General features: G+C 42.1%; 1 protein-coding gene and 2 pseudogenes across 1 annotated transcript in view; 1 reads left to right on the top strand and 2 right to left on the bottom strand.

The window, feature by feature from the left end:
- The window catches only part of LOC110214395 (uncharacterized), a 66483-nt gene extending 56158 nt beyond the window's left edge, over positions 1-10325 (top strand). The window contains 2 exon segments of the mRNA XM_078153825.1: positions 5756-5778; positions 7070-10325. Of these exon segments, the coding sequence (XP_078009951.1) occupies positions 5756-5778; positions 7070-7939 (893 nt within the window). The 3' untranslated portion in view covers positions 7940-10325.
- A 3611-nt stretch (positions 10326-13936) lies between these two features.
- Positions 13937-14836, bottom strand: LOC110214392 (rho family-interacting cell polarization regulator 2-like; annotated as a pseudogene).
- Positions 14837-15452: 616 nt separating this feature from the next.
- Positions 15453-16236, bottom strand: LOC110214285 (rho family-interacting cell polarization regulator 2 pseudogene; annotated as a pseudogene).
- Between the last annotated feature and the right edge of the window lie 7923 nt (positions 16237-24159).

Genomic DNA, 24159 nt, shown 5'->3' with positions numbered 1-24159 from the left:
GTGTAGCCTATATCAGATTGCATGCCATCTTGGGGAGAGAGACAGGGAGGGAAGGGGAGGGAGGTGGGGAGGGAAGGGGAGAAAAATTAAAAACTCAAAAGCTTATGGAAGTGATTGTTGATAAATCAAAATAAATTAATTAAAAAATAGTTTTAGCTGTTCAAAAGTTGAATGAACTTCCTTAATAGGTTCTCCATTGCTGGAGCTATTATTCTACTCCACACTCGGCTAACCTGTACCCTGCAAGTTAGAACAGGTAATTGAGGGACTTGTTAAAGTGAAGGGTATGTAGGTATTCTAGAAGGGTTCTGGAAAACAGATCCTAACAACAGAGAGTCTATGTTGTCTGTGTCTTAGGCCAGCCATAGGTCTGAGAGTCGAGTTAAAACAGAGCCAAGGGAGTCTAAGGATTAAGTCAAGGTGTGGAACTAGTAGAACAAAACAGAAGTGAGAGGAAGAACTTAGTCATGATGGTCAAAGGCAGGTACAGGTACAGAATTGAAAGGAGGCAGTACAAGTGATCAGAATTCAGTCTGCAAATAATATCTGAGCACCTACCATGTGTAAGTCTTCACACAAATACATCTCTAAAGCCGCCAATATATAGGGGAGTCTGAATTCTTGAAAGAATTGCCAATTCTACCAAGCTGGAAAGGCTTTGAGCCCAGCAATGGACTGTGTGTCTTCATTCAAGACCAGCCTAGCAGAGAGTCAAGACTCACTGCCAGAATGTCGACTACTTGGGAAAAAGGACTCCCTCTCCATGCCTCCCCCCAGTTCCCTTATAGGTTATAAACATACTTAATCAAAGAGTGGAAGAAAAGTTGGAGGAATGACATTGATTTTTGATTTACTAGAGAACCTTACATAAGACATTGTACAGTGGGATAGTTGGGAATGAAATAAACATCATCTCTACCCTGAAGGAGCTCACAATTTAGTTGAGAAGATAAAACAGAAAACCAATCATGGAAGGCAAAAAAATGAAATAATAGAAATGGGTTCAAACACAGTACTATGGGAGTTCAGAAGATAGAACACTTTGGAGTGATTGAGAAGCCTTTTGTGGAAGAGGTAGCATTTTGGCCAAGCCTTGAAGGGGTTCAACAGGTAGAGATGGAGGAAGGACCAGCATACAGCCTAAGGAAGTGGTATGAGCAAAGTCATGGAAGCAGGAAGTCATCAGATGTATTTGGGGATGGTAAGACATCCATTTGATTGAAGAATAGGGTATGTGTACAGTCCTCTGCTTTCATGCCTTTGCATTTAAGTTGATTGCTAAAAGATTGTTAAGAATTAAAAAAAGTTGGGTATAGATGTGTGAGGACATTATGAGCACAGGGAACAGTGTGAACAAAGTCATGGAGGCCTCAACACATAGGAACTGAAGAATATGTGATGATACAAGATGAGGCTGGAAAAGTAGAGTTGAGACATTGTGGAGGGCCTGGAATACCAGACACAGGTGTTTGAACTTGACTTTAGAGTCAATAAATGGAAGGATTTAGTGTGGAGCGGTGACATGCCTAAATCTGTGCGTAAGGAGTAGTCTTTCCATACTATAAAAGATGGATTAGGAGGGGAGAAAGTATGTCCCCTCCAAACTTTTAGCATTCAAGAAAATGAGTCTTAATTGTTTTTATCTGTCCTTATAGGGGACCTCTCTCATCTCTACCCTAATCTCATCCTCTTGAACTTACAGTTGGCCTAGTCAAACTCCAATAAAAATATTCCCTGAGATCTAGGGTTGAGACTTCTTTCCACTGTGCTAATATTTTCCCTGTGTCCCTCTCCTCTTTCTCTCCTGCCCTCTTCCCCTCTAAGAATAGAGTAAGAACTTGTACAGCATCAGATCCCCTCAATACATATCCTTTCCCTTTTACCAAGGCTGTCTGGTCTCTCTGTCATACCAGGCAAGGCAGAGTTGCAGCACTCTCCCTGGAATAGCAGGGACATGTTGTTTCAGGAGGCAGTGACCTTCGAGGACGTGGCTTTGTATTTCTCGAGGAAGGAATGGACACATCTGGATCCTGACCAGAAGGCCCTCTACAGGGATGTGATGCGAGAAAATTATGGGAATGTGGTGTCTCTGGGTAAGGATTCTGCAGATTCGTTTCTGTGGTACCTCATGTTAAAAGCTGGGGAGCTCTTGGAAGAGCCAATTAAATTAACTCAGGACCAAGATCTCTTAGTCCTTTGGATCTCAGGGACAAGATGTTTTTGGTTCCTATTATGAACTGAGAGGTCTGATCTCTGGTATAGGGGTAGTTCTTTAGACTCGCAGGAGCAGGCCCTTGTTAACCAAGTTTCCTATAGTAAACTGCCCTTGCATTTGGTGATGCCAGTGAAGCCCATATGTGTGGGAGTTTCCTGTCCTCCCAGTAGGGATGGACCAAATGATCTTGTCGTTATACTGTGCTCAGATCTTTAGCTCCTTTAATTAATTACCCATCCCTTCCTTTCCCTATCCTGCAGCCCCAACTCTTGAAACTGTATTCCCCTTCAGAGGGCCGTCCCACTCTCTGAAGGTGCTTTTTCACCATGTTCTCTCCCAGCATTTCCTTTCTTTCCTAGTTCACCTGTTGTCCGTTACTGAGGGGGCTGAGATTGTATTCTCTCTTCCTAATTCCAAGCACAAAGCAACACATCCTATTTCCTTCCCCATGAGCAGGATTTCAAGTTTCCAAACCTGACCTGATTTTCCAGCTGGAGCAAGAGGAAGATCTGTGGGGCCTTGATCTACAGAGAACTAAGAAAAGAGAGGAGATCCTGAGAGACTTCAGTAGAAGTGAGTGAGAGGGACCAAGTGAATAGTTGTCATCTCTTATCAATTCGGGAAATACTCGGATAGTCGAGGCACTGCTGTAGAGAAGGTGTGAAGGTGGGACAGGGGAATGGGCAAAGGATACTGAGTAGTAGTCCCAGAGACAGGCAGAGAGCTGGCAGATGTGTTGAGGACAAAGGAATTGAGTGTGTGTTGAGGGCCATGTGCTGAAAACTTTGAAGACCATGATCAGAACTTTGGACTTGGTAAGATGTAAGAAATTAGGATGTCAGCATCTGATCCTAAGCGGGGGAAGATGGCTGCACCAGGACCATGGGCTGAAGTGTTGATTCTGACAGTGGAGGCAGTGATAAGCCAGATGGTAGGAGGAGGGCTTTTTATTTTTCTGGATAAATTTTGTTTTAACAAAGCAGGCTAACCAAAAAAGAAACAAACGTTTAAAACCCTTTAAATAATCCCTATAAGCAGTTAAGGAAAGCAGTGTAAAAAGGTGTAGAAGCGATTGTACAAGGACGGTGTGTTTTTTCCAACAAGCATAGACCCACTATGTGCCAGATGTGTCCCTTGTGCTACACTTTGGGGATGTGAAGACAAAAATCACGGTCTCTGTCTTCAGCGAGCTCATGTCCTGGTGGGGAGCAGGGGGAGACCACAGGAGCGCAGAAGAGTGAATAACAAAGTGCATGCAAAGTACACAGGAAGTTATGAAGGCGGAGAAGAGCGTTCTGACAACTGGGGAGCAGAGTGGCCTTTCTATAGGAGTTGGCAAGTTGACTCTATCCCTGGGCTTTGAAGGAAAAGGGGCAGAACTAGGAGGTGGAAAGTCATGTGTGGAGAGCAACAAGCAGGCCATCGAGCTGGAAACTAGTATAGGAAGCCTGAGAAGGTAGGCTGAAGCCAAATGTTGGATGTCTTTAAATGCTAAGGAGAAGAATATGTAGTTTTATTTTGTCTCAGAGGTAATTAGGAGCTACTGGAACTTGAGAAGGGGAGTGACATGTTTAGACCTGTGCTTTAGGACTATCAATTTGGTAACTGTGGAGGGTTTTGGACAGGGGAAAAATTAGAGGGCAGACCAGTTAGGATGCTATTGCAATAGTTTAGTCAAGAAGTGAGGAGTTCTTGAGGTGAGCTAGGGTGGTGGCCATGTGAGTGGAGAGAAAGGGACAGAAGGGAGAGATGCTGTCGAGGTATGATTAACAAGATTTGGCACCTGATTGGATATGAGAGGTAAGAGACAGGGAAGAGTAAAAGATGACTATAAGACTATGAATCTAGGTGACTTGGAAGAAAAATAGCAACATTAATAGACCAAGGGAAGTTTGAAAGAGGAGGAAAGTTAGGGGAGAAAAGTAATGAATTCTGTTCTGGATGTACTGAGCTGCAGATGTCCAATAGACAGTTTGTGAGGCCCACCTGGAATTCAGAAAAGAAACTAAGAGGGGCAGCTGAGTGGCGCAGTGGATAGCACACCGGCCCTGGAGTCAGGAGGACCTGAGTTCAAATCCGGCCTCAGACACATAACACTTACTAGCTGTGTGACCCTGGGCAAGTCACTTAACCCCATTGCCTAGCCAAACCAAAAAAAAAAAAGTGATAGCCTCATCGTTCCTTTTTTATACCTTCATCAAGGGCACCTTGATGTCTGTGTAGATTATTCTAATACAAATTTTGAAGACCTGGAAAAGTAGGCACGTAGATCCATGGTTTCAGCTACCTTTTGGATTCTTAAGTCATTTGCTTTCTGGCTATTGTCCCTTTGCTATTTGGTATACCCCTGATACTGTATATCAGCGTTGTGGAGTTGGGGGATATAGGGTTGGTCAGCCTGGCTCCCTGCCCTGAATGCCCTCTGGGAGGACTAGATTGGATTTCAATTTCCTCCAGGCTGACGGGGCTGGGTCATTTTGCAGTGAGATGGTGTTCTCATTGGAGTAGCTGTAGCATTTGAGATTCCTAATTTAGTGCTGCATTTCAATCAAAAGGCAACACATTTTTAACCCTACCTTCAAACTCCACTTTAGCTTGTGGTTAGGCGGAGTCAGTGTTTGCTATTTCTTGAAGTTTAGGAGGAGGGAAAATCATTTCTGCATAATTTTTTCAGTAGCAGGCAACCATAGGGAAACTGTGTATTACCTTGCATACCTGCTGTTGACACATGGAGGCAGGGAGGTTGGGACAGGAGAGGGTACTGAATGAATTTTAAAGATTAATGTTCTCTGTCATTAATGCATAAAAAATTTACCTTGTTGGTGTTCTATCAACTTTGTTGTAATTGCACCTCATATATTGCCTTTTTTTTTGGAGGGTTGGAGAATTGAGATTGTTTAGAGATAATAAGTAATCATCATCTTGATGGTCCCATGACCATAAACTCAGGATCCTTCAGTGTTAGTGTTCATTGTTTGACTTTTTTTTTGCTAATAAGGTCAGGGATTTTCCCCACACTTTTAGTATCCTCTCCTCTTTCCAAATATCTTGAGAATTTTAGATACCTTAATGCCTCCCAAGCTGTGTGGTCTTCAGTAGGAAACTCCTCTGTTTATATACTTGATGTAGTTTAGCTGTTTTCAATCTTTGGTTTCCTTGATGCTGTCACTACTTTATCATACAGCATCTTTGGACAGATGTACTTGAGAAGAGTTATAAAAAAGAATTGCAAGTCTTGCATATTTTTCATCTGTTGTCCTCTTTATGGTTACATCCTTTAATATCCCTAAGATGATTCTACTTAGCTAGGGCTTTTAACAAGCTTCATTTAAACAATTTTTTTCCGTTCCTTCTTGTCTTATGAGTCAATGTCATTTATAATCTTCCATCATCTTCCACCATAATATTTTCATAATTAGTTTATGGTCTAAATCATTGTTGCCCTTGGTTGTCATATCTTTCTTAGCGAGAATTTTCAGCCACATGAGTCAGAGTAGATAATGATATTCCCATCTCATAGATGAGGAAACAGGGCCACAGAGTGGTCGAGTGACTTGTTGGAGGTTACAGCTAGTGTATGATGAAGCTGGGATTCACACTTAGGGCTTCTGATAACAAATTTGTATTTGGGCTTTCTCCGTAGTGCGCTATATTGTCCTGCTTTGCTATCAGTGACACTGGAAAAATTGAGTGATGTAGTAGATAGAGTGCTAGATTTGGAGTTGGGATTTGAACCCTGCTTTGGACACCTATCAGCTGTGTGGACCCTGGGTTAGGTATTTAATCTCTCTCAGCCTCAATTTCCTATTCCATAAAGTGGGGATAATGATGAGTGTAGTAGTTACCTCACAGAAATGAAATATTGTATGTGAAATGCTTTGCAGACCTTAAAGTGTTATCTATATATCACTTACATAGGGTGCTCTGACTGGTGTTGGAGAGGGCTTTGATGGTGTTAACCCTCCCTTCCCGAAAAAGTTCTTGTTGGATGGAAAACTCTTCTCACTCAGTGAGCGTGGGGTGCATGTTTGGACCTTGGCAAAAATACCTTTCTTTTCATTTCCCTATGACAGTGTATCTTTATCACCCACAGCATTTACCTTGCTTCACCCATTGTCAGCTAACTGTTGAAGCCCTTGCCTCACTCACCTGGTACCACTCCTACCATCTTCATGAACTCCATTTCCTTCGGCCTGATGCAGCTGCTTTTCCTTTGGCCTTCTAGCTGATCCTCAATTCCTCTGTTTAGCTTTGGTCAATTCTTCTACTACTTCATTCCCCTTCTTACCTAATCTCTACTTCTTCCTTCTGTCCTTTATGTAGGACAGTTTTGTTGATTACTTTCAAAGCCCTTACTCCTCTTAGACATTAATTTCTTTGATTATGTTTCTGTGCTTTTAATTTCCTTTTAGCACAGCTTAAAGGTAATGTTTTTTACTTATTGTTTCAGATTCTGGGATAAGGACTGAGAGCAAGACATCCTGTCAAGAAGAGGATATGTCAGAAGACATAGGATTACATGGAGGGATATCAGAAGTACTTCTGAGGGTCATTCCTCAGAAATTTGGTTTTGGAGAAGCTTATGAATCAGAAAGAAATTTAGTGAGCCATCAGGGAAACTTTTCAGAGTTGATTTTTAGGGAACCTATTTCCCTGGAGAAACATTTAAAGCCAGTAACTGTGATCCATAAGCAAAATCCCATGGAGGAAAGGAGCCTGGAATATAAGGAATTTTGGAGAGACTCTATCATGAATTCAGACCTTGATATACATCAGGGCAATATTATAGGTGAGCAACCCCATAAATGTAATATCTGTGCTCAAAACTTCAAATATATTTCTGACCTTATTCAGCACCAGAAAATTCACACTAGGGAGAAACCTTATAGGTGTGATGAATGTGGAAAAGGCTTTAGAAAAAGCTCACAACTTATTCAGCATCATAGGATCCATACTGGAGAGAAACCCTATAGTTGTGAGGAATGTGGCAAAGCCTTTAGTCAGAGCTCTCAACTTATTCGACATCAGAGAACTCATACTGGAGAAAAACCATACAAATGTAGTGAATGTTGGAAAGACTTTAGTCAGAGAGCAAACCTTATTCAACATCAGAGCATTCACACTGGTGAGAAACCTTACGAATGTGATGAATGTAGTAAAGCCTTCAGTTTGAACTCACAGCTTATTCGACATCAACGAACTCACACTGGAGAGAAACCCCACAAATGTAATGAATGTGGGAAAGCCTTCAGCCAGAGAGGAAATCTTATTCAGCATCAGATAACTCATACTGGAGAGAAACCCCATGAATGTAATGAATGTGGAAAAGGCTTCAGTCAGAGAGCAAACCTTATTCAACATCAGAGAACTCATAGTGGAGAGAAACCCTATGAATGTAATATATGTGGGAAAGGCTTTAGTTGGAGTTCTCGACTTATTCGACATCAGAGGACCCATACTGGAGAAAAACCCTTTGGATGTGAGGAATGTGGTAAAGCTTTCAGTGTGAACTCAGAACTTATGTTACATCAGAGAAGTCATACTGGAGAGAATCCTTACAAATGTAATGAATGTGGGAAAGATTTCAGTAGGAGTTCAAATCTTATTCAGCATCAAAGAATTCACACTGGAGAGAAACCTTTTATGTGTAATGAATGTGGTAAAGCCTTTAGTCAAAGAGCAAACCTCCTTAAACATCAGATAATTCACTCTGGAGAAAATTAATATGTGTAATGAATGAGCAAAAGGCTTTTACAAAGAGTATTTTTTCGCTTTTAACAGGCAGCTTAGGACAAGAGAATAGCTGTTCTCAGAAAGCAGTTTAAACTTATTGTCTCAGAACTTCCCTGTATGTGTCAAAAATGAGAAAGAAAAAAAACACCCTTTCGTCAGAGCTCACAGCTTAACAACTAAACATCAGGAAATTCATACAAAAGAGAAACCTGTTACTGTAATGACTGCAAATATGTTCAGTTGGAATCCATGTTTTAACATCAGAAATTTTATATAAGAGAGATCTCTCTACCAATATGGGAGAATCTTGGTGTCAGTGCAGCCTTTATTTAGGAATAGAGTATCTACACTGGAAAGTGATCTAGTCCATGGAGAAGGCTGCAGAAAGATTCACTGAATTTATTCAAAATCGTAAGATCCTTTAGGGCAAGGCTATTTGGAGGCCTAGAGGTTATTGAAATCAGATTAGAAAAGCATTGTTAACCTGAGTTATCTACTAGGATTTGGAAGTGTCTTTGAAAATTGTGCTTGTTAAGGTGAGAAAGAGGGTTGGAGGACACATTGGGACAGAGGTAGCTTTAGGCCTGGGCTTGGAGAGTGGGAGTACAAATAACCCTGGCTGCTGGAATGTCAAGTCTAGGATCTTTATCATTTGAGGTATGTGGCTCCCAGAGAGCAAGGTGAGAACCAAACTGTACGTGGTATCAGGGAAGACTATCAAAATTGATATTAATCATCCATAGTGAAAAATGAGTTGAGAGAAAAGGAAACTCATGAAAAATTGGGTTTGACCGTAGAAGTAATAATAATAGCAGTAATTTATGTGAATTGTTTATTAGGTTGCTTAGTTTCTAAGTATTACAATTATGCATAATAATAAACTTTTCAGATTAACATTGGTGTAGAATAGATTGTATTTGAGAACTGTAAATGTTGATCATAGGTGAACTTGTTACTTGTGTAATCTGTTGCAACTTAAAACTATTAGAGGAAGCAAAAAATAGCTCACATTTATTTAGCATTTTAAGGTTTAAAAAGTGCTTTCCTCACAACAACATTGTAAGGCTGTTTATGTACTACATGGGATTTTTCCTTGTGATAAATTCCTTGTAAAACAGATCATCAAAGCCTACTTGCCATGAGCTATTTCTGAAGGTGTAGAATGAGTTTTTTGATAATAATAGTAGCAGCTAACGTTTTTATGGTGTTTGGGGGTTTACAAGATACTTTTCTCCATAGTTACCTGGTGAGGTAGATAGTGAAAGTATTCCCAGTGTACAGATGAAGAAACTGAAGCCCAGAGAGGTGAAGTAATAATAATAGTGATAACTGATATTTACAGGGTGCCTTAAAATTTGCAAAGCAGTTTACCCAGATCATCGTATTTGAGCTTCACAATAATCAGGTAAATTATATCAGCAATCATTTTTATTCCCATTTTACAGATAGGAAACCAAGGCTTTGAGCAGTTAAGTGATTTTCATATGGTCACATGGCTAGTTAGGGCTGGAATTTGAATTTGGGTCTTCTGACTCCAGAGCCAGTGTTCTTTTCAATAAATTGCACTGTCTCTAAGGAACATTTTTTAAAAATTTTATTTTCAAACAGATATTTGCATTCTCTTTTCCATTGCCTTCCCCTCTCCTTCCCATTGAGAAAGCAAGAAAAACACACTCCTGCTACAAACATGTAAAGTCAAGCCATGTCCAGAAAGAAAAGACAATCTGCTTCAATCTTCACTCTGAATCCATCAGTTCTATCTGGATAGATATGCATGTTTTATCCTGAGTCCTTTGGGATTGTGATTATTTTCTTGATCAGAGTTCCCAACTCTTCGAAAGTTGTTTTTCTTTACGATATTGTTACTGTATAAGTTGTTCTGGCTCTGCTTACCTCAAAATGCATCAGTTTATGCAGATCTCTTCAGGTTTCTCTGCAACTAGCTCTGTCTTTATTTTTTATAGCACAGTAGTATTCCATCACATATTCTATAACTTGTTCAACCATTTCTTTGCCACCACAAAAAAGGTGCTATAAATATTTTTGCACATACGGGTCCTTTTCCCCTTTCTTTGATTTTTTTTTAGGGGACGGGAGTAGGGTGGAGGCAGTAATAGACCTAATAGTAGTATTGCTAAGTCAAAGGGTTTGCACAGTTTAGCTTTTGGAACGCATTTCCAAATTACTTTGCGGAATGGCTGGACTAGTTCATAATTCCACAAACAGTGTATTAGTGTTTCTGTTTTCCTGTAGCCCCTTCGAACATTTGTCTTTTGTTGTTGTTAGCTTTGTAAGTCTAATAGGTATGATATGGAACCTCAGATGTTTTAATTTGCATTTCTCTACTAGTCATATAAAACATTTTTTCCATGTGGTTATTAATGGTTTGAATGTCTTCCTCTGAAAACTCCTTGTTCGTATCCTTTGAGCATTTATCAGTTGAGAAATGGTTCTTATTCTCTAAGGAACATTCTTGGAATGGTGCATTCAAATGGAATTTTAACTTTGTTCTATTTTATCAGGTGCATCCTAGGCTTTTATTGGGAGGGAAACAGAATGTTTCACTGTCTCATTTTGTTTCAGAGTCAATAATGGCTCTTCATAAATAGCAGGAAGGGGGTTTAAGGGGTCTTCACATACATGGTCTGACAGGCCTCACTGTTCTACTCACACACTTGCTTGGTGTGGGCAGAATTTGTTGATGAGGCTGGGGTGCTGTGCATGGGCTGTTAGAAGTATGGAATGGTGGGACAGCTAGGTGGAGCAGTGGATAGAGCACAGGCCCTGGAGTCAGGAGGACCCAAGTTCATATCCAACCTCAGACACATAACACTTACTAGCTGTGTGACTCTGGGCATGTCATTTAACCCCAATTGCTTCACCCCCCTAAAAAAAAAAGTATGGAATGGTGAGATGTATGAGAGGAAACTAACTGACAAATTTTGTTGATTTTACTCTTGTAGCATATGCTCTCTTTTCTCCTCTGGCACTGCCATTACCTCAGTAAAAGGCCCTGATCACCTCATGCTTTAGTTGTTGCAGTCACTTGTGGGTTGATCTCCCTGCTTCAAGTCTCTCCTCACTCCAATCCATCCTTCACTCAGCTGCTAATAAGCTTCCTAAAGCATAAGTCTGACCATGTGACCCTCCAGTAAACTCCAAGAGCTCCTCGTCACCTCCACGGTTAAATATAAAATCCTCTGGTGTTAAAAGCTCTTCATAACCTGGTGCCTTCCGACTTTTGCAGTCTTCTTATACCTTATCCAAGTAGTCTCTGATAGTGACACTATCCCTTCTTATTCTTTGCATAAGATACTCCATCTCCTGACTACAGCCATTTTCATTGGCTGCATGTTATACCTGGAATTCTCTCCATCCTCCTCTCTGCCTCTAGACTTCCCTGCCTCCAAGTCCCAGCTAAAATTTTACTTTCTATAAGAAGTCTTTCCTAATCCTACTTAATGTTGGTACTTTCTGTCTGTTGATTATCTCTTAATTTATTCTGCATATGTCTTGTTTGTATGCAATTGTGTGTTGTCTACCTAATGCAGTAGTTCCTAACATGACTTACCTTCTCTAATGCAGCCTTGATGTCACTGCCAAATGATGCCTTAGATACTATTCATTGCTCTCCTGCTTCCATGTCTTTTTTCCCCTTCATGCTATTCCTTATGCTTTGAGTACTTTTAAGCCCACTTTAAACGGCACCTCTAGGAGACCTTTTCTGATGTGGTCCCACCCAAATTTCATACATTTTGTTTGTGCCAATGGACCTTCTATGACATTGAATTCAGAGGTCTTTCTGTAGCAGTTAGAAAGGGGGTTCCTTGAATTTGATGCATTTGAAAAATGAGATCATTTTTCTCCTGCCCATTTCATTTCCTTCATTTGGCAGCAAACACCTCTCTAAATGGTCCCTGTATCTTTATTAGATAGGGGGAAAGAAATATTATTATGGGTGTGTGGAGATAGTAGTGGGGTACTTAGCCTCCAAATCTATGTCTAGATTGAGTCAATGATATACCAACTACAAAAATAACTTCCAAGTTTTCCCTTTTTGTATAAGAAAAACTTTCATCTCTGACATGTTAGAGGTACTCCTTCCTTTGTGGATGAAGTGAGATTACTGGATGAACATTAGTGGGACAGGGTGTCATCTGCTACTTCCTCTATTGATTCTGCTGCTCCAGAATTCAATTTGAGGCATTATTTTAAAATTCTTTGGAGGGAAATATGCCTCTACTCCACAATCGGCTCTGACCCCTACTGTATTTTTCTTGTATATTTTGGTTTTGTTCATTTTACTCTGTTCAATTAATATTATCTAGGCTTCTCTGAAAGCAGTGACATACTGCAGCAACACTCCATCAACAATTTATTCAGCCCCTCCTGCATTGTCTAAGAGGTGATCTAAGGCACACCCTTAGGTTTTAGTTTTCCCTCTCCCCTTTTAATATCCCATTAAGGATCAGGAAGGGTTTTTTTTTTTGCTTGTTACTATTACCTTCCAGGATTAACCTCCCCTTTCCCTATGCCTACTTGTCTCTCTGTTGAATTTGCTGTATTTCTGCATTATATATTTTGTGTTAAAGGTTCCTTTATCCATTACAGATAAGAGTAAGGTTCATCTTCTTCCACCCCTTTTTCCACGTTAGTATATTCTTCTCACATAACTAAATTATGAGAAATAGCAAGTTCCATCCAAAGAGGGTATTTTTTTCTTCAGTAATCTGGGATTCACTATTACGAGTATGGAGAGACTGAATTTTCTAACTTGGGAATAAGTCCAATGAAAGCAAATTTTCTCCTGGTGATCACTCCTCATGCATTCCCAGTCTTGATGCTTACAGTAGTACCTGATGATATGGGGGCACATAAGGGATGTCTCTCCCCATTCCAATCCATCCTCCATTTGGCCATTTGGCTTAATTTTTTTTTTAATTTCTCTTCTCAAGTCTTATTTTTATTGGCATTTTATATGCATTTTAAAGAGCTAGGTGGATCAGTGGAAACGAGCACTGGACCTGGAGTCAGGAAAACCTGAGTTCAGATTTGGCCTTAGACACTTACCTCTTCTTATCTTAATCCACTGGAGAAAGAGATGACAAACCACTCCAGTATCTTTGTCAAGAAACCCCATGGGCAGCTTTGGGTCCATGGGGTCAAGAGGAATCAGATATGACTGAACAACTGAACAACGCACTTTAAATCTTCACATTCACGGAGAAGTACAATTGGGATGTCTTCAGAAACAGAACCACACCCCTCATCATTCCTCCGCTACGTACAACTGAAGAACGACACTTAAAAGGTAAGTGCTGAGTCAAAGAGGCCGTGTGCTGTGGAGCATCAAGTGTAAAGAATACAAACCAATAACCTAATCTCAGGTGATCATGGCATCATGGGCCCAAGATAGGATCTGGTTATTTGAGGCACATTCCATAGCAGCCGATAAATCCCCAAAACAATTTTCTTATTTTCTTTAATGTCATGCTCCCTACTGGACATTTTCTTCACATTTCAGAAACCATAACCAAATTTCACATTAACGCTATGACAACTGTCACCTCCTGTGAAAAGGAACTGAATGTTGTTTAATTTAACATGGCCCCTTTGGATATCTGTCACTCAGTAGAGCCAAGTCCTGTCACTCTCCTGGCTGAGCCCTGGTATCATGAGAGCAAAACCTTATACAAAATGTATCATTCATAATTATGAGCAGTAGCTGTACTGCTAGATATAAATGAAAAAGTGAAAATTAGGTTATGCCAGTTATTAGAAATAAAGAGGTTTTAAACAGATTTTAAAAATAAATGGCTGCAAATCACTTCCAAATATTCAAGGGGGAGGGTAACATGGGGAGTGAAGGGGGCATGTCCTGTGAGTAAAAAGTCCTAAAAGTCCTCCTTCTAGTTCCATAGCATTGTTTGCAGATAATATAAGTCGGGAAGGTTCTTGAGGTCTGCCTCTGATACCCAGGGTGGCACAAAGCACTGAAAAGTCTTTCAGTCTCAGCCATTCTCATCCAGACTCATTGATCTCTGTCTAAGAGGCAGCATCATTTATTTGAAGAACCACAAACTGTGTAGCATCTTTTGGAATATCATCCAGGGCATCACCTTTTGTCTGAAAATACTGGAACTCTTTAGATTGCTCTTTATGGTGTTGCAGTGCTAAGTAAAGCCCATGAAAAGCTCCTAAGGTTCCATTTAGGAATGATCTGCAGCCTTCTGATTCTGCACTTACTGAGTCCTCAAACTGGATACTCTGAGATCACTGACACCTCTGCTGAAGTGATTCCCTTGACAACTTGTTTAGTGATATTGCCTTCCAGGGTGTCCAGTTCCACAGATTTAAGCTCAGATGCCTCACTTGAGGCATGCCTAAGTGACCCTGCAGTAGTGTTATCCAGGAACAGGTTATCTCCGCTCAGGTATTGTGTGTGTTAGCACACTTCAGAAGCAGCTATGGGGGCTTTCTGGTTCTCTGTGTGTTCCAGCTGTGGCTTGGGATCCTGGGCTTCAGCTATGGTTTTGTACTTAGACCAGTATCCTCCCTAGGTGGGGTCTAGGAGGCCAGGCTGCTAAGGTTATGCTCTGCTGAAGTGACAGTAGTTTTTGGATTAGACTGACCAATGTTAGTAGAAGATCTAACTGATTTGGAAGATGAGGCATAGTCTCCATTGGTTAAGACACTAAAACTGACTGATAGTGGCCATATCTCTTCAACTGCCATTCTGTTTTCAGAGGTATCACGTAGCTTAGGAAAAGGAATGTTCTTTGAAGGTGGAGGTTTCTGGAGTACCTTGGCTGTACATTTTCCTTCTGTGGAGAGGCGAAACCCTATTCCAGTTACCTTTGGATAAGAGTCACATTCTCCACATTCCATGGATACCTAATAATTTTCAAGTTTAATTTGATGGTGCCAGAATCATTGATGTCACCAGCTACCACCTGAAGCTGGGCTACCAAAAGGTCTTACAGGTGACACATCACTAACAAGAGCTGCAAGCTCTTTAAGTTCTGTTACCTGAAAGGAAAGCATGTCAGGAAACTAGTTCTCCATCTCCGTTGTTTCACATTCATTTCTCTTTTGCTTTTTAGTTTTCACTGCTGCTGGTCATACTTCATTAACATGCCATTTTGATATCTAGGATAGAGCCAAGCAAAGCTAACCAGACTTTTCATCTTGGAAAACTCCAAGATACTCCAGCTGTTTCAGTGGTGCACATTTTCAGTATATACCTTGTAGCAGAGGTTCCCAAACTTATCTGGCCTACCATCCCCTTTAAAAAAAAATTACTCAGGGGCAGCGAGGTGGCACAGTGGGTAGAGCACCAGCCCTGAAGTCAGGAGGACCTGAGTTCAAATTTTCGGCCTCAGACCAAACACTTGACACTTACTAGCTGTGTGACCCTGAGCAAGTCACTTAACCCCAATTGCCTAAAAAAACAAAAAAAAGTTATTCAGTGTGTCCCTGGGGTTAGATGAACCCTTATTTTTACTTAATGCCCCCCAATTGCACCAGAGGCTACTACCACCTTCTGGATCGTTCCAGCGCCCCCCACTTCCCCCGAGGGTGGTATTGCCCATTTTGGGAACCTATGCTTGTAGCTGTGGTTGACTTCAGATAAACTCTAGTAGCTTTGCTGACTAATATAAGTAGCAAATATTTGCTTCATTTTGCTAGTCCCATATTGGAGACATCTTTGACTACAATAGGCTTCACAGAGTTAATCTATCTTACTTATGTGAAAGTCGAGCTCTCTCATGGATCTTTTGATTCTTTTCTAGGTCATATTGCACATCCAAGCAAGAATTTCTTACGTCTTTTAACTAAGCAGTTAACTTGTCCATTTGTGTCTAGGGAACTTCCAGATATTTATCAAGTCCATTCTTAGAGCCCAGTAGAACTCTTCCACTCTTTTAGTCCGAGGCTCTCAGAGAGGGCTTTTTGTGCCAAAATTGTGTATTCCTTTTGCCCTGACTCTTCTTGAGTGCTGAAGTATTTTCAGTGAAGGGGATAACACCTGGGTCACTTTTATTGAAGACCACTGAATCCTGCAAAGGACTGGCTTCTAATGATCCCATTTGGACTTTAAGGAGAGAATCACTGAGATCCCACCAACATGATTTCCAGGTTGATATTCCCCAAATTCCATATTCTAAATTTTGCAAGTAAATTTTATAGGAGATCCTTAGAGATTGTCCAGAAAGACCTCAGCTGTCAAAGTAATCTTCCCCAAACCCAGGTTTGACCAAAACATCCTCATATTGAAGAAATTCCATTGGCTGTCTATTACCTCCAGGATTAAAAATAAAATCTTCTGTTTGGTTCCATAACCTGGCCCCCTTCTATTTCTCTAGTCTTTTTTACACTTTGCTTCCCTCCACAAACTTTACAAACCAGTCACATTAGTCTCCTTGCTGTTCCTCTGGTATGACACCTCATTTCCTGACTTTTTGCTGGTGGTTTCCTGTGCTTGAAATACTCTTCTCATTTGTGCCTTCTGGCTTGCCTGGCTTTCTTCGAGTTTCTGCTAAAATCTTCACATTCTACAGGAAGCCTTTCCCTACTGTCCTTAATCTTAGTGTTTTCTCTGAGATTGTCTCCCCTTTATCTTGTTGGTGCAGAATTGTTTCCATGCTTTCTCCCCCATTAGATTGTGAGCTGATTGTGAGCAGGGAGTATTTTTTGCCTTTCTCTTTATACCCAGTGCTTAGCACAGTTAATAAATAATAGTTGAATGACTGTTTGGTCCTTTCTTGTGGGAGCTCTGGTGGTGTGGGGCCCCAAGAAGAGGGACCAGGATAGAACTTTGAGGCTTCACTCTCAGGGGTTGATTCAGAAGAGTCAGCAAAGAAGGCAGAGAGGAAATAGCCAGGAAAGAAAAAGAGTTGGGAAAGAGTAAATAAATAGGAAAAGAAAAAAGAGAGTCCTGCAAGAGAAACAGGAGAGAACAGTATAATGAATACCTAGAGAAGAGAAAATATCCAGGAATAGCGTGGCGAAAAGTCAAATGCTGCAGAGTATAAAAAGGATCAAGATTGAGGAAAAAACTCAACAGACTTGGAAATTAAGAGATCATAGGTAAATTTGGAGAGTTGGTTTCAGTTGACCAATGTGGTGGAAAACCAGATTATCACAGAGTTGAAAAGTGAATGAGAAGAGAGGAATTGGAGGCAATGGGTTTAGAGGAGCTTGAGGAAATGGTAAGTTTAGTGAAGATTTTACGATAGTGGAGATGAACAAGTTTGTAAGCAGCCGAGATACAACCAATTTGAAGACTGCAGGAGATGGGATCAAAGGTACATGCAGATGGGTTGGTTTTGGTAGCGAGAATCATTCTTTTTAGCAGAAAAAAATAATTCTGCAATACTGAGATGGTATTTCCTCCAAAGATGTTTTTTCGTGCCAGGGGTCTCCTGGCTCTGAAGTTCTAGGTGTCTTGGAGGACTTGCAACAGAGATGTCGGGTCCTTCCGACTTCCTAGAGTGGCCCCGGAAGTGTCTAATGGAGCCGCCTGAGAAACTCCGGTCAGCTGAGATCTCGGGCGTGAGAATAAGGTCACAACTCCGGTTTCGTTCAGTTCAGGCCCCAGGGTCTCCCTAACGGCCTCTCTGGGGTCCGCCCCCCTCACTGCCACACACGCTCTTTCTGTATTGGCTCCCCAAGCCCGACATCTCCCGCCTGAAGGTGGGGGAGAGTTCGAGCTCGGAAAAGGGGGAAGTGCGAGGAGTAGAGGAAGGAAAGGGGGCGTGGCCTCGGCTGATGTTGTCTTAGGGGCGGGACCAGGTGGGGGCGTGGCAGGCTGTGCTCAAATGGGGAGTGGCTGAGAAGGAGCCCACCCCCCGGCCGGAAGCCCGTCTAAAGGGAGATCTGGGAGGGGAGGGGCCCGTGAAGGAGGGAGGAGCAGGAGGTGGCGGCCTTAGGACGTTCTGTTGTTGCTCTGACTTCCGTGGAAGATTCCTTCCCCTCCTTGCCTGGGGTGGGGTAAGGGCGTGTCGCCAGAACTTGTCTTTCTGTGGCCCTAGTCTTTTGTGACCCCCTTCCCTGCTACCCCCCCCCCGGCCTTCTTTGATCAGTTCTAGGAAACTGGAGAAGAAGGTGGGGAAAGGGGGGAGGGGAAGAAGGGCGCTCAGAGCTAAGCAAAGGACCCATTAATGGGGTTTGAGTAAAGAGGCATTAGACTAAAGATTTAAAGTTTTTGATATCAAGGACATCTCCATGTGTCCTCCTATCATTTTTTTTAGAGGCAGCCAAGATACCCTACCCCTCATATGACATTGTATTTATTTATCTTTCCACTTGTGTCCTTGTCAATAGAATATCCTTGATAGGAACTCCATTGTGGTTTTGTTGTTGTTGTCTTTGTATATCCAGGGTCTAGCACAGGGTCCTGCTCGAAGCCGCCTAATTCATGTCTGGAGAGAGGATGAGACTGGCAGAAGACTGGCTATAGGAAGGTGACTGCTATGTGCTAGGCACCGTGTTAAACTCTTGACAAATATTATCTCATTTGATCCTCACAACCCTGAGACTTAGGTCTACTATCCCCATTTTGCAGTAGTAGAAACAGAGGCAAACAGAATTTAAGTGACTTTCCCAAGGTCAGGCAACTGGAAAGTGTCTGAGGTTAAATTTGAACTTAGGTCTCCCTGACTCCAGGTCCAGCAACCTATCTGCTTATACCACCTGGCTTTCTCTGTGATCTTGGCCAACTCATTTTTCCTTGCTCTGCCTTCATTTCTTATCTATAAAATTAAATTTAGTTTGTCTATGGAGGGCAGAACTACAGGCAAACACAGGGAGACAGATATTTTGCCCGATGTAATGAAAAGCTTCCTATCAATCTCAATAATGAAATGGGCTCCTTTGCCAGGTTAGTGTGTTCCCCATCACCAGCAGTCTTCAAGAAGTGATTGGATTATCTTGAATGTATTGTAGAGAGGATTTCTAATTCAAAGGGGTTGAAATACATAAAATCTAAGGTCCTTTCTAGTTCTGAGGTTCCATGATTAAATGAGGGATGGGACTAGATGCAGAGGCCCTTTCAGCTCTGTAGTCACTGTTGAGTGAATGGGGGGAGCCACTACTCCAGTTCTCCCTGGAGCTTGCCTCACCAAATGGTAAAGAAAGGGATCAGTATGAATCATGGCTCAGTTGCTGATTCTTGTGACTGTGGGCAAGTTAGTTCACCTCTCTGAACTTCATTTTCCTTTTTCGTAAAATAAAAGACTTGGACTATCATAGAATTAAAGCACCTCAGATTTAAAAGGGACCCCAGAGTTCTAAGATTGCTTTGAGCTCCAAAGCATATGGTTCTATTACATTCCTGACAGGAGAATGGGCAGGGGATGAAGGCAAAAGTAGGCCATTTTCCCTTTGTTACAGGGCCCATTGTCCTATTGGTCTCATCTGAGACTCAGTTTAAGGTGAATAAAGAGTAAAGTTTCTTACCGAATGTTTACATGGCAGAGTTCACATTGCTTACAGTCAGATCTGTTGTTCACCCTTATAGAGGGGCAGAGGGATTGATGATTTAAGTGTGAAAAAGAATCCAAAATTCATTCATATTTCACTTCAGAATCAGTTTTTCTACTTACATTTGTATATGAGTGGATTTGATGCATATAAAGTTTACTTCAGCTGCAGCCATTTGGTGAAGACTGCCTCAGGAGAAGCAGAGAATCTGGCTGAATTCTTCCCCTATCTTGCCCAACTTTTCTCCTTAGTTAGCTCTGGATTCAAGTCTGTCCTCTTATAGGTGTTCTGTCTCTCTTGGGTTCCAAAGGATATCTTAATTGGCAGGTCAAAAAGCTTTTATCAAGCCTAGTAAGTCCTGTGTAGAATAACAACTAGTAGAAAGGAACTACTTATGAGCCCGAAGAACAGCTTTGTAGAGGATGGTCCCTGTAGAAACACTGTAGGGTTGACTGCGTATGGCCTGGTTTAATTGTCTGTCAGTATCTCTGTATGGCACCCCTAGGAATCTTTTATGCTGGACTACAGAAGAGGGTTCCCAATGGCTGTTGTTATCCCCATTTAGGATCAGGGCCAGAACTTCACTTTGGTCATGATTCTATCCTGTATCCTAGGAGAAGTTGGGGCCTAATAGGTTCTTCTGGCTTGGACAGCCCAAAGTGGGAACAGGGAAGATAGTGTGAGTCATATATTCCCTTTCTCGTGGTAGAGAAGGGTATTTGACACACGAAACACTCCCTACCAACAATGGTGGGATGTTCTTGCTCCTCTCTCTGGGCACTTTGTATATCTGGAGCCATCACTGGCTTGACTTCCCACTGCCTAGGGACTTCTAAGCCTTAAAACAGTACTAAAAATCCTAGGGTGAAGGGGGACATAGTGGAATCTTCCCCTTCTTTCATGATCATGGTTCTCTCCTGGGAAAAGACTTAGGACAGCTCAGCTAAAGTCCCCCAGACTTTGTGATTTGTGCCCACCACAAAAAGAGATGCTATAACTATTTTTGTACATATGGGTCAAGACAAGAGGATTCACCTAGCAGCAGCTAGTTGGTGCAGTGGATAGAGTGCAGGACCTGGAATCGGTAAGACCTGAGTTCAGATCCAGTCCAACGCTTAATATTTGTGTGACCTTGGGTAAGTCACTTAACCCTTGCTCAATTTCCTCAACTGTAAAATGGGGATAATTATAGCACCTTCCTCACAAGTTGTGTGGATCAAATGAGATATTTATAAAGCATACTATTTAAATGTTACCTATTATTCATCCAGCAGGTTTGCTGCATCCAAACATGAACTTGGTAGGACTGATGGCTATGTAGGAACTGAAATTAGTTTTGAGCCTACTCCCTCAGCGAATTATGTAGTATAGAGAAGAGTGTGCCTTCTGAGGTATTGGGGGTGAGGTTTATATGTTTGTTCTTCCTGTATGTTTGGAGTAAACATCCTTTTAAAAAATCTAATTGACATTAAGTGGTTAAATGAAATTGGGCTACTAGTTACTGGCCCCTAACAAAGGGGGGGGGACAAAGACAGTGGGAGCTCAAGCTGATTTCAGTAGAAATCCCTGTGTAGGCTTTGGGAGGGTAAGCCAGAATGACATACTACAGTGTAATAATATTCCATTACATCCCTATACATTTGTTCAGCCATTGTCCAACTGATGGGCACCTGCTTAGTTTCCAGTTCTTTGCTACCATGCAAAGTGCTGTGAGATTACACACACACACAGAGATGTATATGTATGTGTATTTAAACATGGATCCTTTTCCTTTGGCTTTGGTATCTTTGGGAGTACAAGTTTGGTAATGGTACTGAAGGGTTACAAGGTTATGCAGTTTAGTGATTTTTTTGAGTAGAATTCTAAATTTTTAGAATGTTTTACCATTTCATACTTTGTTAAATGCCACATGGGGCTGGGGGCACCATCTTCCGATTCTTTCTTCTCAGTCTGTTGTCTTTCAGGATATGTCTCTTTTTAAAGTTCCCAGTTGTGATTCAAATCCCCAGGCCAACTCAAAGAACCATATGTGGACTATGGTCCATATTCCCAATCCCCTTTTACACAAATACAAAAGTGAAGACAGATCCTATCTTCAAGTAGCTTACATTCTAAATGAAGAAGACGGCTAAGGAAAAGTGTTTTGGTTGGGAAAATTACAGAGACAGTGGATAGAGCCACAAGGACATAGGTTGACACACCTTTTCCAGAAGTAACAGTAATATAGACTTGATTGTGGATGAGAATTCAGGGGGGAAAAGGTGGAAAAATGGAGAGGTACATGTGGGATTTTGTCCTAGAACTTGTGGGAAGAGCTCGGTGGCGACAGAAGTTAAGAGAATTGCAACCAAAGGGAATCAACCTGGACCTTGCCAGCTAGGGTCTTCATTGAAAGGGCATCTCCACTTCTTGGTTCTCCACCTATTGGGGTGGGTCTAGACTAGAAGCCCAGGAACACTCTCATTCGCTGTAGTTTCGAGAGGTCGGCCTTAGAGAGATTCCATTTCCGGTTTCCTTTCCTTGAGTGAGTCTTGTGCCTGGAGATGAGAGCATATCCGGAAGTGGGGGAAAGGAACTCCTCTTAGACCCCTGCGGGCAAAGATTAGGAGAGGACCACTTCCCCAGACCAAACCCCGCTCGTCCCTTCCTCAATCTCGTAGCTTTCTCGAAAGCGAGACAGCCGGAGGAGGAGAGTGAGTGAAAGGGAAATTTGCGTCGCAACCATAGAGACCGCGGGTCTTCCAACGCTCTCTAGAGTGGCTCCAGAAGTCCCGCCCCGAGGCCAAACGTACTTCCTGTTCTTCTGATCTCTCTTGGATCTCAGTCTTCGTGCTCTGCGATTTCTTTTCTGATTTTGAGCGCCAGGACCTCAGGGTAGGAGGTGGCGGAGTTGAACAGGTCTAGGTCCAAAGTGGGGTAGCAGGGGAAAAGGAAGAGCCCTGGCCGGACCTCCAGAGACCTTTGCTCTGGGTCCACGTTCGCTCCTGACCTGCAGCGTGGCATCAGGAGAACTCTGTCACCTTTCTGGGCCTCAGTTTCCTCCTGTTAAGGTGGAAGTTGGACCGGTTTTGATGGGGTGCTTGTGCTTGTACTTGGACCCCAATTTCTCCCTAGTCTCAGAAACACTGTCTCTGACAACCACTCCCCAGCCCAAGGACACTGTGCCTAGCAGTTATTCATGCATGGGCCTCAGCACGACCCTTATCTCTCTCCCTGGTACAGCTACACTAGCCCTCAGATCATGTCTCTAGAAGCCTCCCAATTCCTCACTAAGTTCCTGTGTTGTGAGAAAGCTTTCCCTTGTTGTAGAGCATTCTTTCATCGAGACAGAGGGAGAGGGGTGCCTTGCCCAGCCCAAGGAGTTTTGTCCTTGGCCAGGCCAAGGACTCTTCCTCCTGCCAGACTCCAAAGATCCACACCTCTGTCATCTCCCTCCCTGTCTGGTATACTCCCTGCACTTTTGGATTACCTCATCAGTGTCCCTGGCATTCCTTTCCCATGCCCTTTTCCGTATAAACCTTAGCTGCAATGTCAGTCTCTCGCAGGAATCCTTAAGAATCCTTGCCCGGTGAAAAGCATAACAATAAACTTTGTCACCTTGACTTAAAGAATGCTTGAGTCTGAATTCATTCCAGATGACCCATCGTGTACTTCGGTCTTTGAGGGGTCACAATCTCTCGACCTCTCACACTGCAATAGTTTCATTCTTTAATTCACTCAACAATTCATCAATCCCTTTCATTGAATGTTAGTGGGTGTAGTGGAAAGCAGCCAAGAGAGCCATAATTATATACAGAGTCAACTTATTAGTAGCTTCAAGATTTCGACCCAATCATTTAAATCAATCAGTTAATCAATAAACATTTATTAAGCATCTACTTTTTGCCAGGAACTATGCTAAGCACTAGAGATAAAAAAAGAGGCAAAAGATAGTTCCTGGCCTCGAGGACCTTACAATCTAATGGGGGAGACAACATGTAAACAAACATACAGAATAAGGTATATACAGGATGAATAAATAATCAACAGAGGGAAGACAGGAATTCAGAGAGGTTGTGAAAGGCTTCTTTTAGAGGGTGGGATTTTAGTTGAGACTTGAAACCATGGAGTTCAGTAGAGTGGAGAAAAGAGCATTACAGGTGAGGACAGCCAGAGGGAATGCCAAGAGGCCAGTGTCACCAGATTGAAGAGAGAGTGTGGGGGAGTAAAGTGTAAGAAGACTGGAAAGGTAGAAAGGGTCTGAGTTATGAGGGGCTTTAAATGCCAAGCAGAGCATTTTGTATTTGCTCCTGAAGGCAAAGGGGAGCCACTTCGGGGGAGGGTGTCTGTGATAAGACAGGACTTGTGCTTTAGAGTTAGCGGCTGAACGAAGGGAGGATTGGAGTTGGGAGAGACTTGATGCAGGCAGACCCACTAGTAGGCTATTGCAGTAATCAAGTTATGCAGTGATAAAGGTCTACATTATCGTGGTGTCAGTGTCAGAGGAAAGAAATGGTATATTTGAGATATTGCAAAGTAAAATGGACAGGCCTTGGTAACGGATTAGATATGGTAACTAAGAGTAGTAACACTAGTAGCTTTGGAGAGCATTTTCACTGAGTGTCAGTGTCTTCATCTGTAAAATAGGATTAGGCTTTACACTCCCTAACTCATAGAATGGTATGAGGAAGTTGTTTGCAGACTTTAAAGTGCCATGGTAATGGTAGCTCTAACTCATTAGCAACCCC

This window comes from Phascolarctos cinereus, unplaced genomic scaffold, assembly GCF_003287225.1.
Source record: "Phascolarctos cinereus isolate Bilbo 61053 unplaced genomic scaffold, phaCin_HiC Scaffold_4;HRSCAF=312, whole genome shotgun sequence".
Taxonomy (NCBI): Eukaryota; Metazoa; Chordata; class Mammalia; order Diprotodontia; family Phascolarctidae; genus Phascolarctos; species Phascolarctos cinereus.
Note: the sequence above shows the minus strand (reverse complement) of the source record. Positions and strands in the feature narration are given on the sequence as shown.